Source organism: Mchenga conophoros, linkage group LG22 (genome assembly GCF_057382185.1).
Source record: "Mchenga conophoros isolate Kocher_MC1m ecotype Shallow Benthic linkage group LG22, M_conophoros_male_GT1.1, whole genome shotgun sequence".
In the NCBI taxonomy this organism is placed as follows: domain Eukaryota; kingdom Metazoa; phylum Chordata; class Actinopteri; order Cichliformes; family Cichlidae; genus Mchenga; species Mchenga conophoros.
The window spans coordinates 15979589-15997394 of record NC_140546.1 but is presented as its reverse complement, the minus strand read 5'-3'; the positions used below and the strand labels follow the sequence as shown (position 1 = coordinate 15997394).

General features: G+C 41.1%; 1 protein-coding gene and 1 pseudogene across 3 annotated transcripts; one reads left to right on the top strand and one right to left on the bottom strand.

The window, feature by feature from the left end:
- On the top strand, positions 1–4143 carry LOC146549181 (GTPase IMAP family member 8-like; annotated as a pseudogene).
- A 1036-nt stretch (positions 4144–5179) lies between these two features.
- Positions 5180–16047, bottom strand: LOC146549180 (cytosolic non-specific dipeptidase-like). 3 transcript variants are annotated; one of them, XM_085261809.1, is made up of 13 exons: positions 15291–15309; positions 15097–15197; positions 13900–13978; positions 13435–13578; positions 13178–13340; positions 10579–10667; positions 7856–8056; positions 7689–7773; positions 7436–7596; positions 7161–7325; positions 6551–6692; positions 5610–5757; positions 5180–5387 (listed from the first exon to the last, which is right to left on the bottom strand). In XM_085261809.1, exons 3-13 carry the CDS (start codon positions 13957–13959, stop codon positions 5321–5323), a joined length of 1425 nt encoding a protein of 474 aa, XP_085117935.1. In that variant the 5' UTR covers positions 13960–13978; positions 15097–15197; positions 15291–15309; the 3' UTR covers positions 5180–5320. The 3 variants fall into 3 exon arrangements, with proteins under 3 accessions (XP_085117935.1, XP_085117937.1, XP_085117934.1); XM_085261811.1 differs by lacking the exons at positions 15097–15197; positions 15291–15309 and adding an exon at positions 16029–16047; XM_085261808.1 differs by having other exon boundaries at positions 15097–15312.
- Positions 16048–17806: the final 1759 nt, after the last annotated feature.

Here is a 17806-nt window from a genome sequence, read left to right as displayed (position 1 = left end):
CAAAAGAAGAATACAAAAGAGAAACCAGAGCTCAGGATGGTGCTTGTTGGAAAAACTGGATCTGGAAAAAGTGCATCAGGAAACACCATCTTAGGAAGAAAGAGTGCTTTTGAATCTAGATCATCTTCAAGCTCGATAACTTCAGTGTGTCAGAAGGAAACAGGAGAGTTTGAAGGTCAAAAACTGGCTGTGGTCGATACTCCCGGTCTGTTTGATAATGTTAAAACTGAAGAGGAAATGAAGACAGAGATCAGGAGAATCATTTCCTTTGCTGCTCCTGGTCCTCATGTGTTCCTGGTTGTGATCTGTGTGGCCAGATTTACAGACGAACAACGAGAAACAGTGAGAATCCTTCAGCAGATGTTTGGAGTACACTTAGCAGACTACACCATGGCCTTGTTCACATGTGGAGATAACCTGGAGCATGATGGAGTCACCATAGAACAATTCATCAGGGAAAATCTAGCTCTCCAAGACTTCATCCATCAGTGTGGAGGAGGATATCATGTTTTTAACAACCGAGATGATGACAATCCCTCTCAGGTCAGAGAGCTGCTGAGGAAGATCAACACTATGGTTCAGGGAAACGAACGAAGCTGCTACACCAATGAGATGTTCGGAGAGGCTAAGGAGTCCATGAGAAAAGCTGAAAAAGACTTCAGGATTGTTGTTGTTGGGAAAACTGGAGCTGGGAAGAGTTCATCGGGAAACACCATCCTGGGAGGAAAAGCCTTTAAAACAGCATCAGCTTCATCCCCTGCCTCAGTGACGTCAGAGTGTCAGCAGGAAGCAGCTCTGTTTGATTTTCAAACCCTGGCTGTCGTTGATACTCCAGGCCTGTTTCACTCTGTGTTTACCTTAGGCCAGGTGAACACGGAGATCAATAGATGCATCTCACTGGCTGCTCCTGGTCCTCATGTGTTCCTGGTTGTGATCCAGCCAAACATATTTATAGATGAAGAACAAAAAACCCTGAGAATCCTTCAGGAGGTGTTTGGAGATGAAGCCGTTCGTTACTTCTTAAAACAGAATAATTGCTACGATGCCTTCCAGTCAGGTTTTAGACAGAACCACAGCACTGAAACCGCTCTGACCAAAGTGTTTAATGACATATGTCTGAACACAGACAGTGGAAAAATGTCAGTCCTAGTTTTACTGGATCTCAGTGCAGCATTTGATACAGTTGACCACAACATATTACTCAAACGACTGGAGAACTGGGCAGGTCTTTCAGGAACTGTACTAAACTGGTTTAAAACATACTTAGAAAACAGGAAATACTTTGTATCAATAGGTAACTTCACATCCGAGCAGACAAGTATCACATGTGGAGTTCCCCAAGGTTCCATCTTGGGACCCCTTCTGTTTAACATTTACATGCTCCCACTGGCACAGATTATAAAGAACAACAAAATAAACTACCACAGCTATGCAGATGACACACAAATATATATCACAATGTCACCAGGAGACCGAGGCCCTGTACAGGCTCTTGGTAAATGCATTGAGGAAATCAATGACTGGTTGTGCCACAATTTTCTCCAACTAAACAAAAACAAAACTGAGGTAATAGTCTTTGGCGCCAAAGAAAAACGATTACAGGTCACCAGAGAACTTCAATCTATACATCTAAAAACCACAAACCAGGCGAGAAATTTGGGTGTAGTGATGGATGCAGACCTAAACTTAGAAAAACACATTAAGACAATAACAAAGTCAGCTTACTATCACCTCAAGAATATTTCAAGGATAAAAGATCTGATGTCTCAACAGGACCTGGAAAAACTAGTCCATGCATTCATTTTTAGTAGGCTTGATTACTGTAACAGCATCTTTACAGGTCTACCTAAAAAATCAGTCAGACAACTACAGCTCATTCAGAACTCTGCTGCTCGAGTCCTCACTAAGACCAAAAAAGTGGACCACATCAGTCCAGCTCTGAGGTCTTTACACTGGCTGCCTGTCCGTCAGAGGATAGACTTTAAAGTTCTGATGCTGGCCTATAAAGCTCTGAATAGTTTAGGTCCAAAATACATCAGTGACCTCCTGACCCAGTATGAACCTTCCAGATCCCTCAGGTCATCTGGATCCGGTCTTTTATCAGTTCCCAGAGTTAGAACCAGACAGGGAGAAGCTGCATTCAGCTTTTATGCTCCTTATATCTGGAACAAACTCCCAGAAAGCCTCAGATCAGCTGAAACACTCAGTTTATTTAAATCCAGGTTGAAGACTCACCTATTCTCAGCTGCATTTGAATAAAGCACCAAATCCACACTTTTAAGCTTAAATTTCAAAACTTACACTAACTACTGATCTTATCTATTTTGATTTTATATACTGTTTTGTTTGTTTGTTAAGCTTAAATTTCAAAACTTACATTAACTACTGATTTTATCTACTGTTCTGATTTTATCTGTTTTGATTTTATATACTATTTTGTTTGTTTGTTTGTTTGTTTGTTTGTTTGTTTGTTAAGTGGGTTTAGAGCTCTGGGTAGCTCCCCAACTGGGTCTAGACTGGGTCTAGAGAGTATTTTAAATTCAGGGAATTTAAAATAGAAAGTAGCTCGTCCACAGAAGGACTGGTAGCTCCCCTTACGATAAGGGTTCAGATCGCGCGAACAGGTGTGGGATTAGAGCTCTGGGTAGCTCCCCAACTGGGTCTAGACTGGGTCTAGAGAGTATTTTAAATTCAGGGAATTTAAAATAGAAAGTAGCTCGTCCACAGAAGGACTGGTAGCTCCCCTTACGATAAGGGTTCAGATCGCGCGAACAGGTGTGGGATTAGAGCTCTGGGTAGCTCCCCAACTGGGTCTAGACTGGGTCTAGAGAGTATTTTAAATTCAGGGAATTTAAAATAGAAAGTAGCTCGTCCACAGAAGGACTGGTAGCTCCCCTTACGATAAGGGTTCAGATCGCGCGAACAGGTGTGAAATGTGTGTGTTTAGTTAGTTTGTTTGTTTGCTTGTTTTAATCAATTTTAAATCATGCTTTTTATTTGTTTTTGTTTCTAATGTCTCTGTAAAGCACTTTGAATCACCTTGTTGTTGAATTGTGCTATACAAATAAATTTGCCTTGCCTTGCCTTACACCATGGTGTTGTTCACACATGTAGATCTGAATGCCTCCATAGAAGAACTCATCACTAAGACTCCAGCTCTTCGTGAATTCGTCCGTCAGTGTGGAGGACGATATCATGTTTTTAACAACAATAGCAGAGATCCTGCTCAGGTCAGAGAGCTGCTGGAGAAGATTAGACTAATGGTTCAGAGAAACGGAGGAAGCTACTACACCAACAAGATGTTTGAAAAGGCAGAGAGCGCTATAACCAAAGAGATGGAACAACTTCAGAAGAAAAACCCTGGGCTGATGGCCACTGAAGCAAGATATGAAGCAGAGAGAAAAAAACAAGTTTATCCAGGGCAGCTGGGTTGGTGCTGTTGCTGGAGCTGCTGCTGGACTCGGTGCTGGAGCAGCTGCTGGAGTCAGTACTGCGATTGCGACCGAGCTTGCTATTGGAGCTATTGTGGGAGCTGCAGCTTGTCCAGTAGGAGTGCTGGTTGGAGCTGGACTGGGTGTGGCAGCTGGAGCTGCACTGGATCGTACTACTGCTGCTAAAGTGAGGAAGCAGGCGTGTACTACACAGTGACAAATACTCACTCAGCAGCAGCTCGTTCACATCATCAAGTCAATATTGGGCGATCGTGGCTCAAGAGTTGGGAGTTCGCCTTGTAATCAGAAGGTTGCCGGTTCGAGCCCCAGCTTGGACAGTCTCGGTCGTTGTGTCCTTGGGCAAGACACTTCATCCGTTGCCTACTGGTGGTGGTCAGAGGGCCCGGTGGCACCAGTGTCCGGCAGCCTCGCCTCTGTCAGTGCGCCCCAGGGCAGCTGTGGCTACAATGTAGCTTGCCATCACCAGTGTGTGAATGGGTGGATGACTGGATATGTAAAGCGCTTTGGGGTCCTTAGGGACTAGTAAAGCACTATATAAACACAGGCCATTTACCATATTCACAAGTCCTTTTCATTATTCTCATAAATAAGGTGAATATTGGATTAAATTAAAACGAATTATTAATTATTGATCATGTTAGTTGTTGGAGTGATATTTTTATGATTGTCATTTGTACTTAGAAACAGAGCATCAATAATGTTTAGAGGTATATAATCGATTGCATTTTGAGATATAAATTTCTGAAAATAAATACTTGATTTTCTTTCTATCATAGTTTAGACTAAGCAAATGCACCTTGTTTCCTTAGCAGAGATGTTGGAGCCTCTATTTACCCTCAGAGTGATCTGATTTAAAAATTGTAAAACAGGATCTAAAGGAGGGAGGAAGGATTCATCCAAAGGAGGGCTGCTACGTCACAAACTATTTCAGCGAGTAAACCTGTGAAATCTGTGCACAAAAGCTCACCTGTTCTGTGTCAAGACGACCACTAAACAAGACTTTACCATTAGATTCTGGCCACAGGTTTCGGGACCAGTACTAAAAGTACACTGGTTTATTGGAAGCCCCCATGGCTGGGTTATGAACTAGCAAAAATAATAGCGTATAGTAAAAGAATAAATAGTGGTAGGTAGCTTCATTACACCTTTTGATTATCACCATGGACTGCTATCAGAATACCTGGTGGTATTTTCATCCTTCTCTCAGGAAATGGCATTAACTAAGTTTGTGATATAAACTCACCCTGATTTATCTTTCCTAAAGTAACATAAAGACAAGTAATGTCAGAAATCACAGAATAAAAGGGCTGATTGGACCGGTTACATATAACAAGCATAGTCATTTGTGGAACTGGACATTCAACAACTGTTAACATTGGGAAAGCTTCTACATATATCGACACATTCAAATTGACTGATTGTACTTTTTTAACGCTGTGATGTGGAAAACACTAATACAATAACAGCATTTGGTCATGCTGCTGTCACTGATGCCTCAAACACATTTGACAGCTTCTAAATTAAGCTTACCAACATTATTTTATTTCTTTTTTTATTAGTCCTTTATTTATCCAGGTAAAAATCTTATTGAGATTAAAAATCTCATTTCCAAGAGAGACCTGGCAGTATTATTGTGAGTTATGACCCACATGCTAAGCGGTGCACTGCATCAAAAGTAAATCCTGTTACATCATGAAAAGAACAAAGACAAAAGAGGACAATTCAAACAAAGTACGAAAAACACTTTTATTATCAGCAGGGTGTGTAAAACCATTCATTGTGAAAGGTAATTACAGTTTAGGTTAAGTTTATGTACTGAAATGAAGGATGAGCATATATTACACCTGTCATTATGAGACACCATCAAATCACTCCAGCAGAGAGACCTCATGGAAGTATGCTCCCAGCAGCTTGACTCCCTGAATGTAGTTTGATCTGAAAATGGAGAAATGAAGCAATGACAACGGTTTATAATTTAAAAAACAAAAAAAAACAAAAACAAAACTCACTTTACCTGTCATTAAGTTAAGCACAGAAATAATCTGGAGATGACAAACATGATCCTCTTCTTTTACTGCAATATTTCATCTATTTTATCAATAGTTCCTACTTGTTCCACATTTCAAAAGAAGTGAAACGGTGTGAGCTGTGACCAACCTGTTGATCTTTTCATTCTGAGAGTGAGCTCCATCATCAGAGGACCCTACAGGAAGCAGCATGACATTACGGCCTGTGGCCTCCTGGAAGGTCAGGGTGACTGGGATGCTGCCACCCTCGCGAGTCAGATCAGGCTCGACCCCGAAGACTACAGCACAACGAGGAGGAAAAAACAAGGCAAAAAGCAATAACAATTTTAATAATAATAATATTTTGTTTTCACATTAAACTGGGTATAATCCTATCAGTGAAAATACATGAAAAACGTCCACAAAAATATGCATATAACAGAAAAGCTTATAAAGATATTTCATTGGTCTATGGGAGGGGCCACTGGCCCAAGAACTTATGGACTTTGCTGTATAGCTGCTGTTAACGTGTTCTAAGTTTTAGTGTTATAACAGCAGTTAGAGTTATCAGGTGTTGATTCACCATTTTTGTGTTAGTGTGTAACATTAATGCTGCTGTGTGTTCTGTGTGGCTAGCGGAGCACCGTGAGTTAGACGGCTGTGCCCGTTTACCACCTCTCACTGCTGTGGTGTGTGAATGGGCGTTCGTAATAAAAGGCTGTCCTCCCTGTAGCTTAGCATTTCGGCTAAGGCAGGAATAGCAGGTCTGTCTCCTCCTTGTCTGAGCTCGCCACAATATGTACAAGGCTTTTGGATAATAAATTTGCTTGTCTTTGTTTTTAATGTCCTGAAACATCTGCCCGAGGACAGGAACTGAAACATGACAAAAATATTTGATTTCTCTTAAAGAAAAAGCATTGCAATGTAAACTGTAAGAAAGTCAGTTGTATTATAGCAGGAGAAAGTGTTTTACACTTTTGTAATACAATAAACACAGAACTGATTTAGACTTTGTATCAAGATAACAGAAATGCGTGAGATTGAGTGAACTCCCTCTTTGATCTAACAGCTTTTATCATTAAGTCCTTGTACCTGTCTTCATGGCCTTTCTCCCTGCCATGTAGTGTGGGTGGTTGAAGTCTGAGACCCAGGCTTTTGCCCCGTGGCCCATGTTCACTTTCAGTTTATTGGGGCTTCCCAGTTCAGCAAACTTCTTCTGCAGATGATCGACGACCTTGAAGAGGGGAAGATAACTTAGACTTGTTGAAGCTTTTATGCAGAAACAACCTGGTGCTCACTATGAGTGCAAAGGGTTGAACTGTATTAGGTGAGGCAAAAGAAACTGACTTGATTGATTGGTTTTCCTAATTTTATGCAAGTATATTATAATTCCTGTGTATTTTATGACCTGTGACATTGGTTTTCTGTCTAAATAAAGTTACCTTCATTCAAATTAAATCACTCCACTTTTTTTTTTTACTTCATAATTTAATATATTCATAATATTTCTCATTTTCATACACTGCAATTTCTTTTACACACTCCTTAAAAAAAAAAACAAAAAAAAAAAAACAACAATGCATGGCTGAGCAAATCACCTGAGCAACAAATTACCAATAAGTGGCAGAGATACAGAGCGACTTCTGCTACATTATTTAGGTGAGTGCTATATGCCATCATTGTTACCTATCACAGTGTTTACCTGCTTCTCCACATCTCTAGGGTCCATGTCAGGCACAAGGCGGATGGAAAACTTGCCGATGACCTTGCGAGGAATAACCGTCTTGGCTCCTGCTTCAGAGAAAGCCCCCTCAATACCATGAAGGGAAAGAGAAGGATATCTCCAACGGTGCATGAGGATTTGTTCCTATGGTGGAAGAAATAAAGAACAATAGGTTCAAAAAGTGTGAATGACCCAAAATTATACAGCACATTTCCACCAATGAGTGATGCGAACAACATAAATAATTTCTTTGCCTTTGTGTCATGCAGCAGCTGGTCAACCCCCACATCTTTACAGTACTCATCCAAGTCAAAGTCGATCTTCTCGTACAGCTTTTGCTCCTCTGCTGTCAGAGGCGCCACACTGTCATAGATCCCAGGAACCAAAATCTTACCCCTTTTGTCAACCAGGGAGCCTGTGCAGGAAGTCAAACACATGATTAAAACTCTAAACTGCTGTAAAATAAGGTCGGTGAGACCAAAAATCACAATTATCAGCTTCACTTGCCCATAAGTGCGATGAGGTCGGTCATGGCCTCATGAACAGAGCCACCAAACACCCCTGAGTGCAAGTCCTTCCCACCACACTCCACCTTGAGGTTGGAATGTAAAACATTATTTTAAAATACACAGCTTGTGTCTCTCCCCACCAACAATAATCCAACAGGACTTCACCTCAAGGAAGAAATAGCAGATTCCTCTCAGACCGTAGGTGATGCAGGGTTTGTTCTTGCCCAGCCAGTAGTTGTCAGAGATGCAGACGTAGTCCACGTCTTTAAAGAAAGTGTCCTTTCTAGAAAACACAAGATCATCCAGACCCTCAGATCCAGATTCTTCCATCCCCTCGAAGCAGAATTTGATGTTGATGGGAAGGTCCTGCAACAAGAAGAGAGATGCATAAGAAAGAAAAAAATTTAAAAAAAAATCAGAAGACTACAATTTGGTCACTGGCTCAAGTTTAAATTCAGGCTCATTGTGAATTAGTTTTTTTCATTTTCTAAAGACAAAATACTTGAGTAATCTCATATTTTTAATTTGGACTCCCTGCACATGCTGACTGTTGATCTTTTATCTCCAGTCTTTGCTACGCGAGAACTTTCCTTTAACGCTTTAAAGTACAGTCCAGTACAATTCAGGAAAAAGCAAAGACGATGTGCTTCAGTTTAAACTGTTAGGTTTATATTGTTGATTGTCATTTATGCTTAGAAATATTTAACCATATATGCTTAGAGGTGTATAATCAATTGTGTAGTGATAGGATGTGTGATCCTTAGGAGTCTGCAAAGTGTTCTGAGTGTTTTGGCATTCACACCCACATCCTGGGAGCATGGGAGAGGTCTACCTTCTTTTATTGATTTGTGGTAGGATAAACGTAGCTATGTCAGTTTTAGTCTAAGTGCCTTTTGTTTAGATGAACTACTGGACTTCCAGACCAGCAGGTTTAGGGAAGTCATTTATGGGGTCACACTCTGACACCACACACACGCACGCTTACAAAACGCACAGGCAAGGTACTCTTTGTGTGTATGTAGACGTCATATGTTAATGCACCTATGTACCGTAATTGTCGGGCTATAAGCCGCTACTTTTTGCACAAGCTTTGAACCCTGCGGCTTTTAGTCAGGTGCGGCTTTTCTATGGATTGTCCATGATTTTTGTCATATCGTAAGACGATTTGTTTTGTTTGTTCCGCTGTTGTACGGCACTACGTTGCCTGGCGGAAGGATCGGGGTTCAAGAGTGGTATGTTAGTCACATGTCCGTCCGCCAGGCAACGTAGTGCCGTACGAAGTAGCGCGAAAAACAAACTTCAAAGTAGCGCTACGCATTCAGCGGGAGGCGTGGATGACGAGCGGCGATAAACTTGCGAAAAGCAAGTTATGCCCAACTCCACCGGTGGATTCTGACAGCGTGGAAAAGTGCGAAAACATCCACGATCACCAACGGATTTTGAAGGGCTGGACTGCTGCATGATGGAGAGGAGGACACCGCCACGGCCCTTCTGAGGGTGTTCGACTCTGACACTGACAATGAGGATTTCTTTGGTTTTGAAAGTGACAACGAAGGAGAGAAGCGGAGAGTGGATGACGAAGCCATCCTGAGCCTGTTTGTATCCGACACTGGAGAAGAGGACTTTGGTGGTTTTAGAGCGCAGGAAGAAGAGAAAGATGGTGAATGACTGACTTTTCTTCTTGTTAAAGCCGTGTCACTGCACCTGAGCCTAAAAGGTAGGCCGAATCTATTTTTCTGGTGTGCTGTAGGTTATTGTTATGTACTACATGTGCAAATATGTACCCATAACTTGTTTTTCAAAATATTAATAAAAGGGGTGTGTCTCCAAACAGCCATCTCTTTCCTGACAATTCCCTTTGTGCATATTCTCTTACATATGATAAGTCAACATTGAAACACCTGCGGCTTTTAGTCAGGTGCGGCTAATGTATGTACAAAACAGGATTTTCCCCTGATTTTAGCTTGTGCGGCTAATATTCAGGTGCGCTTTGTAGTCCGGGAAATACGGTATATTCATGTAACCTCAATAAAAGAGCAGTGTTACGGGGGAGCGGACGAGAGCAACTGGGGTCAAGCGAAGGGACGATGTTTGTCCAGTTCTCTCCCGTGCACGAGAAACATAAAGAACTTTGCCTACTCGTGTCTTGCTTTGCTGTGTAATTAAATTGTCCTTAACGTTCCAGCGAATAGGTTTATGCTACAAACCTATCATAAACATTAAGTGATTCCTGTACGACAATCCTACCCCGGGACCTTTGACCAAGACATTTACTGCTGACAGCTCTGAAGCAATCAACAAGTGATCTGCAAATCAGTGGTGTACTTTAACAGAGATAATCCATTTCTAAGAATGACGATTAATCAGTTTGGAAATGCAGCCATGTACTTAGCTGTTCCATGTTGCAAGGCTTTGTTTTTAAATCACCTTATTTCTAATTATGCACATTAATAAATCAAATACAACCTACATAACCCAAAAATACACTTCCTAATACTTATTATTACACAGGTTTTACATTTCTCACAATAAGTTTTAATAATAAAACTGAGCATGAGTCCAAACTAAGCATATAATTAATCTTATGTGTGATATGAATGACCCACATATCATTTTAGAATACAGTGCTATATAGTAGCTATTCTGCTTTATCATCACTGTACCAAAAAAAAAAAAAAAAAAAAAAAACCTTAATAATATTCTAAGTAGCGGTGTACGTTTACAGATTCTGAAATAAACCATCACACCTCAATATACTCCTGTCAGTAATTTCAAGCGTTTCAAGTCACTGTTCAAACAGGGATTTTTTTTTTTTAAGAAACACTAAAATATCATATCATCTTTCAACTATCTGAACTTGAAACACCTTTTGTTGGCAGTAACTGTACCTTTCCGATCTTCTGATACGCTTCAATGCAGTTAAACCAGGCCAACACTGGACCCTTGTCATCAGTAGATCCTCGTCCATAGAGCTTACCTACAAAAATAAAACTATTTCAGTTTCAAGGTTCTAATGAGAAGATAGTGGAGTTGACAAATGACACTAAGGTTATGTTTATTACATAGTCAGCAGACAACAGTGCCCCATTTTAAGCTTGTTTAAATCATGACTAAGGTTATGTGTAGGGATGGGTACCGGTTCTGACATAAACGGTAGTAACCAGACCGAAAAGCAGCGCACATTTCGGTGCTTTATTTCGGTGCTTTTTTTTCCTGAGCTGTGATACACTTCTAGCCAATCATTTTACGTTTCCGAGGATAGTAGGCGGGGCTAGGTACGTACGTTCTTTTATGCAGAGCTACAGATTAAAAATGTCCAAGGCGAAGCGGTCAAAAGTCTGGCTGTACTTCACAGCAAAATATGCAAACTCAGCAGCCTGCAACAAGTGCTTTAAGCTGATACTGTGATACTGTCAAAGGAGGTAACACCTCGAATCCGATGAAACACCTGGCGACGCATAGCGTTTTTGTTTTTTTTAAAAGCAGAGAAATGCGCCGTATTTGATGGCAGCAGCAGCCGTTCTTCTCTGCGTGAGTAGCTTAATGTTGTTTGTGTGTAATTTACGTTGAGTAGGCTAACCACGTTATTACATTAATGCATGTAAGGTGAACTAGCAAACATCATCATAGCTACATGCGGCTGTCTTCTTGGTTGATGGCAGATGCTCCCTTCACCCTGGCCAAAAAGGCTAAAATGACCAAAGAAAAAGAGGGAAACAGCTAAACATGAGAGGTTTTTGGACAAAGTTTGTATTTTTTTCCATTGTTTAAGCACTGCTTCCAGCTAAGAGTGATACCATATATGCCCCATAGCTGCAGAAAAGGCTAACATTGTTATCTTTTTACAAAAAACCAGCTGAATATGAGAGGTTTTTGGACCAATTGTGTGTTCTCCAGTCTTTAAGCACCGGTTTGAACACCGTTTGAGCACCGGGACCGTTTCAAAAGTACCGATTTGGCACCGGTATCAGATAAAACCTAAACGATACCCATCCCTAGTTATGTGTAACAATATGAAACCCTTGTTCATGGTTTTTTTTAAAAAAAGGTCTGCAGCAAGTTTTTGTAAAATGTGACATTATCAGCACTAACACAGCTGAGCAGGCAGGAATGAGACAACGGGAAGAGGATGTGGCATTTTGTGTCAGCTGACTCAAAACGCACAAGATCACGCATGCCGAGTCCAACAAACCAGAACTTTAAGGAAGCAAAAAGCTCTTTAACATTCATCCATGTCTGTTTAAATCCAGATATATGTCGTAATAATACAACACACAGAACATCTAAAGAACGCCTCACTTGAGCCATTTTGCCTTTTCACAAGCCGAGTCTGTTCCAAAAGCTTCTAATAATAACAACTTTATGGGTTCAACTTGGCCTGAGAAGACTGGCGATAAGACTGCAGCTCTAACAAAAGATGAGCTAAATAGGCTGGACTTTGGAAACATGTTGCTAGCTGTTACTGCAAGCAGAAAGCTGATTAAAGCTTGAAGAACATTCAAATATAGTTCGACCAATCTAAACACCAAAGAGAGAGTTTGATGTTATTGATGTTGTCGCGAGATGACCCCTGTCCTTGCACCACCCCTGCCATACACCACGATGAGGCCTGTTGAGATCGCCTAAGGCCAGGTGTGAATGTGGGTTGAAGCACCTGGGATCGGGTCTCAGGCCTGCACTGGAGGTGGGTGACAGCTGGTGCTGTAATCCACCACTTTTGTTCCAACGATGGTTTAATGACCAAGTGATTGTAATGACATGAGCCAAGGTGAGCCCTCATATCAGGTGATGACATGATCAACGCGTCTCAGGGCCATCTTGAAAGGGAATAACGCCAACTAAGGGTTAAATACCTGGGACACAACCATTTGTTTTTAGAACTGAAGGAGCCTCTTGGATGAGAGGTGAAATGCCTTTGCAAACTTAAAGAAGGCCAACTGCCTTGTTTTTTCAAGCTCCCAAGACAATCCTGTGACTTGTTTTGTGTTACTCATCTTTGCATGTCAGACACACTCGTACTCTACATAGTTTAGCATGGCACGCTTTCTCTTAGTTATAGTGCCATATAGCATTCTCATCTTGCACTACCTACCTGCTGACTGGATTTGTTTTCTGTAATCTGTTCATTTAAGACCACTAAAACGCTCTGTCCTCATTATTTTGTTGTTTTCATAGTAATTGACCAGCTTTATTCATCTTAGAAAATGAGTTCGTCTTCTTTTAGTTTTGCCATCTATTCTATCTACAGGACAGTACGGTAGCTCATTTTTCAGTCATATTTGATATTATAACTTTGCTAAACCAAAAACTACCCGGTGTAACTTACAAACAGCTGGATACAGTAGCCTTAAAGTTTTCATTTTCATCTATTTTTACAAGCCCAAAGCGCGTTCCAGCTGACTTCAGTTACTCGCATAACTTTCCAGCTCAGAAACAGCTCCAGGGTTGTTTTGTGCAGGACGCAGGCCAAAAGTATTCTCCTCTTACCGTCTTTCTCCACCAGAGTGAAAGGCTCTGTGTCCCAGCCATCATCGATGTTTGCTGGCTGAACATCAAGGTGCCCGTAAATACACACCGTCTTCTTGGCTCGGTCTGATCCTAACTGCCCCAGAATGATAGGAGGCAGGGGGATCTCCTCTCCTGAGGGAAGCTGCATGAATAATGATTTATGGTGAAATTTAAGTAGAAAAGATAACGCAATATACAAATCATTAATGCATTAAGAAATGCAACCAGTGCAAGACCTTCTGCTTGCCAACGTCCACCAACTCCACAGTCCCTCCCAGCCTCTCGATGTCCTTGGCTGCCATCTCCATCATTTTTTTGATCTCCCCGCGCTTCTCAGGCCAAGCAGACACACTCTGGACACCCACCCACTCAGCCAGGCGCTGAGGACAATTATGAAAAAGGGATTTAAATTAAAATAGGTGTTTTAGGCACTTTCGTCATGCTCAAAAAAGAGCCACAATGAGTTATTCTTAGGACATCAGACCTTCTACAAAATTTGACTAAAGCAGCAGTTATAATATCTGGTTTTACAGTTGGCATCTACTATAGCGCCAGCTTAAGTGAATGAGTTACAATGCTGTCCAGTTGAAAGTTAGCTCAATAAATTATTAAATCAAATGACAACCATACAATGATTAAACAGCCAAGAGGTCTTACATTGAGTCCAGCATAACTATTATATTTTTCCTGAGTAATCTTACCTGCACATACAGGTCCTGGTGGTCGTCCACATACTTGAAAAGTTCTGTGAGATGAGACATTTTGTGCCAGCAATGGGATCTGAGGGTTAAACAAGCAGACTGGTGTGAGTCCACCTCTGGGTTTGTGCAATCTTATGAGAGCACAAAGACCACGCCTTCCTGCAAATTTGCTGACTGCTGCTGAATTTGCAGCTCCCATCCTGCACATTAGGTCATGAGACTTAAGCTTGTTTCACATCATAATTTCTCAGATCTACAGCTGCAGCTGATCAGCACTTTAACACCAGGCTTTCAGAACAAAACAGCAAGAAAATGTCAAGAAATGTGAGGCTCATAGTACAAAGTTACAACAACTGACACAGTAAAGGATAATGCTCAGTTCTGTGCCTTCTGGTCCCTGCTTCTACACTTATCAGATAACCTAAAAGCCACATGCTGATGCAGTAAATTAATTAAGGTAGTTGAACTTTACTGTAAAATGCCTCACTCGCTGAGTAACTGCATTTAAAGTACTGTTTAAACTAAATGTACTTATCATAGAAAATATCATCTCATGTCTTAACAGCTTAGAGTTGTGTGGCGACCAAACATAATCGAGCTGCACAAAAGATAATAGTTTATTATTTATTAGTATTAAAACAACAGTTAGGTAGACTATGGTTGATAACATGTGTAGACGTGAAAAGATCACTAATTGTGTGAAGAAAGCCATAAACAACAATTAAACCGTTTCGTACTGAGTGAGAAACTGAAAGAAGGTCATGAAAACTTCAGCACACACGGAGGTTACTTTCCACAGGTGTGCACTGAAATTTGGACTCGCCCTTGTTGTTGCACGACCACTCCTCTAGACCATATATCTGAATATTTCCATGCAAAATAGGCACAGAGACTTAGATGTAATAGTTAATATAGTTCTTTTTTTTTTTTAAAGCGGATATAACCTTTTTCGGCTTGGTACCAGCGGGTTTTGTACAGCATGCTATGAAACACGAATAATGAGGTGGTAAAATGGCAAGTGAAGCGAAACTAAGTTGGCTAAGCTAAGCGGATGCTGGAAGGTAGGTAACGGGTCATTGCCGTTATATCTACCGTCTGGGTTAATGTGACCGAGAGCTGATCTAGCCAAATACTTTGGTCATTTATAAACTGCAAAGAGAAATATTAAAATCTACCCGTCTTGTCAAACAGACTTACTGTGTTTTTATTCCAGATCAGCTGATGTAAACATGTGACTCCGGGCCCTTCTCAGCTGACAAAGACTTCCTGTATTTGCTAACGACGGACAACTCTGAGGTCTGCAGTAAAAAAAAAAAAAAAAAAAAGCTACTCGTTTTGTGGGGGGAAAAACCCAAAGCGATTCAACTCGTGGGGTAAAAACAACAACCCACCATATGAACTGCTTCAAAGCGCAAAGAATTATGGGTCATCGGAAGCTGCTTCGTCACGGGCGTCTCATCGGGGAAAAAAAATACATTTACTTCTCAATTGTTTTCCCGTTTGTTAAAAATGACAAAAAAATAATTGTTTTTTTTTTTTTTTTTATCTACCAACACCACATAAACATAGTTGCACATCTGTTTCTTTGCATGTTCAAGTTAACGAAATAAAGTTGAAAGAGAAAAATATTTAAGAAATGACTCCAATGTTAAGCAGTATGGCACATGGAAAAAAGCTTTCAATATTTTAAGTATAGCGGACTTTCAGTTCCTCTGGTTTGTATAAAGGACTTTACATGCATATTCATACAAATATAATATTTCTTACAAAATTATTGTTGCGGCTCTTCCAACCAACGGTCGCTGCAGGCTAAACATGAGGACACAGATGACGCGCAACAATAAACACATGAGATAGACCTCTGTACTATTTGCTCCTTTAATTCCACTGTCCACTATACAAAATCAGAACATGGGATCAAAGCATGATACAAATGCAGAGACTGCACAAGCAAACGAATGCAACTTACAAACATTACACCAATTACTATGCCAAACTACAGCCTCTGGCATAAATTAGTGCACCAAACTAAACTCAAGCTGCATGCAAAAAAATAAATAAAAAATTTGCATCAAAATGACTCAAGATGCGGTCAACAGAAGGTTTCCCCTCATGCTCACCCTACCTACCTTTCTGCTCAACATCAGGTGCAGTGAACAGGTGAGTGCAACCACATTTATCACCTAACACCCATGAGTCACGCCTCACACCCGTGCACCAATACAATGTGTGCATTTTTAACCAACCCTCTTAATCCAAAAAAAGGAACAACTCATATGGCTCCTACAATGTTGTAAATGGATCAAGCTCACTGAAAACTTCTAATTTATAGGGGAGCTCAAATGATGTAGTCTACATGTTAACAGCACATAGCTTTAGGTCATTTACTGATGGATGCTTATACTTTTAACCTGATTTGCAAGATGGGTGTATGTCAGGAAGCTCTGAAGAGGACTTTATTAAAAAAAAAAATAAGGCATGTTAATGACAAGCAGCCACATGTAAATGACAGGCCCAAAGAGGGGAAGCTTTTAAATTTGTGTTATGAAACCAACATCAACCACTGGGGAAAAAGGGGAGGCTACAGTGATAAAAGCCAGATTCCTTTAGATTTGTGGGACCACTTGGATGTCACCAATGAATTATCAAAAGGGTCTGCCAGGTATACATCTATAAAGACAATTATTCAAAAGTACAAGTAATTTTAAAGTCTTAAACTGACAGCTGAAGCAATAACCATAAGGCATTGTATCAAGTATTTATTTGGATTGCAAGATGATTTTCCGGTTGTGTGATCAATATGGCTTTGCAGTCTGGCACAATGAGAATCTGAGGAATTGACAGTAACTTGACAGCGACAGGCCAACACTGGTGCAGCTTCACATTTCACACAGTGAATTGTGATCAAATCACATTTAAGTGCTAATCAACCAAGGTCACACCGCCTTTACAGCTCTTCCTCCACACCCTGCTTTTTACAAGTTTTAGATGAAGACAAACTTTGGACAGAGTCTGATGGGTTCACCCATCAGTGGGGGGCTCAGACCCACTACTCCATGACTAAAAGAATCAGCTCAGGCATTTCTAGCACATCCCACTGGAATGAGGCCCCAGGACAGACCCAGGTTCCCTTTGAGTACATTATGCAGTATGATGGCAAACTACACTTGAAATTGCACTAAACTTATGGTCATTTTACCTAGATGCAATATTTCTTCTTTGGCTCTCGAAGGAGGCGGACGCACTTTTTCCTCCTCTCCCTTATCATCCCTGCTTATGTCCTTGTCTAGTCTCGTGTTTTGTTTCGTTTTTGTATTTTCCCTGGAACACTCCGTCTGTTCTCTAAAACCTAAAAGAGGAATTATGGATTGGATCAACTGGTCCCTAAATGCAATTGACACCCCTTTCTCAACGAGAAGTTTGGGCTTGGGTGAGCCTGAGTGCTGAAGATATCTACCTATTCGGAACCATGGTAACAGGGTTCTTGCTGATCGGAGCTGGCTTGGCCCAGACTTATCGAAGAATTAAGAAAGCGGAACCGGCTGTTCAAACCCCCACAAGGCTGCCCGCTGGGATTGGAACGATGGGAGAGGCGTGAGTTTCTCAAAATGGGCTCATTGAGTCAGCACGGATAAGATCTTGGAGAGGCTACGGCTGCTGTGAATACTCAGAATAAGATCTGACTGCAGACTGGATACATCTCGGAAGGGCTAGCCCGGAATAACATCTCTGGGTGCAAAATTGGATGACATCTCGGGGAGGCACACTGCCGTGAGTTCTCAGAAATCTGCTCCTTGAGCACAAGAAATGACATCACAGAACGCAAGTATGGCAAAGCTCACGGCTCTCCAACGGGACCAGTGTTGGACTGTAGAACTGCTTTGAAATATGAGCTGTTCGCACTATA

Excerpts from the sequence above, each read along its gene's own strand:
- LOC146549180 (XM_085261811.1), bottom strand. The coding sequence starts at position 13,959 with ATGTCTCATCTCACAGAACTTTTCAAGTATGTGGACGACCACCAGGAC. Across the intron at positions 13,579-13,899 it reads ACCAGGACCTGTATGTGCAG|CGCCTGGCTGAGTGGGTGGG; the intron begins GTAAGATTACTC and ends AATTGTCCTCAG. Across the intron at positions 5,758-6,550 it reads GAGAAAGGCCATGAAGACAG|TCTTCGGGGTCGAGCCTGAT; the intron begins GTACAAGGACTT and ends GTTGTGCTGTAG.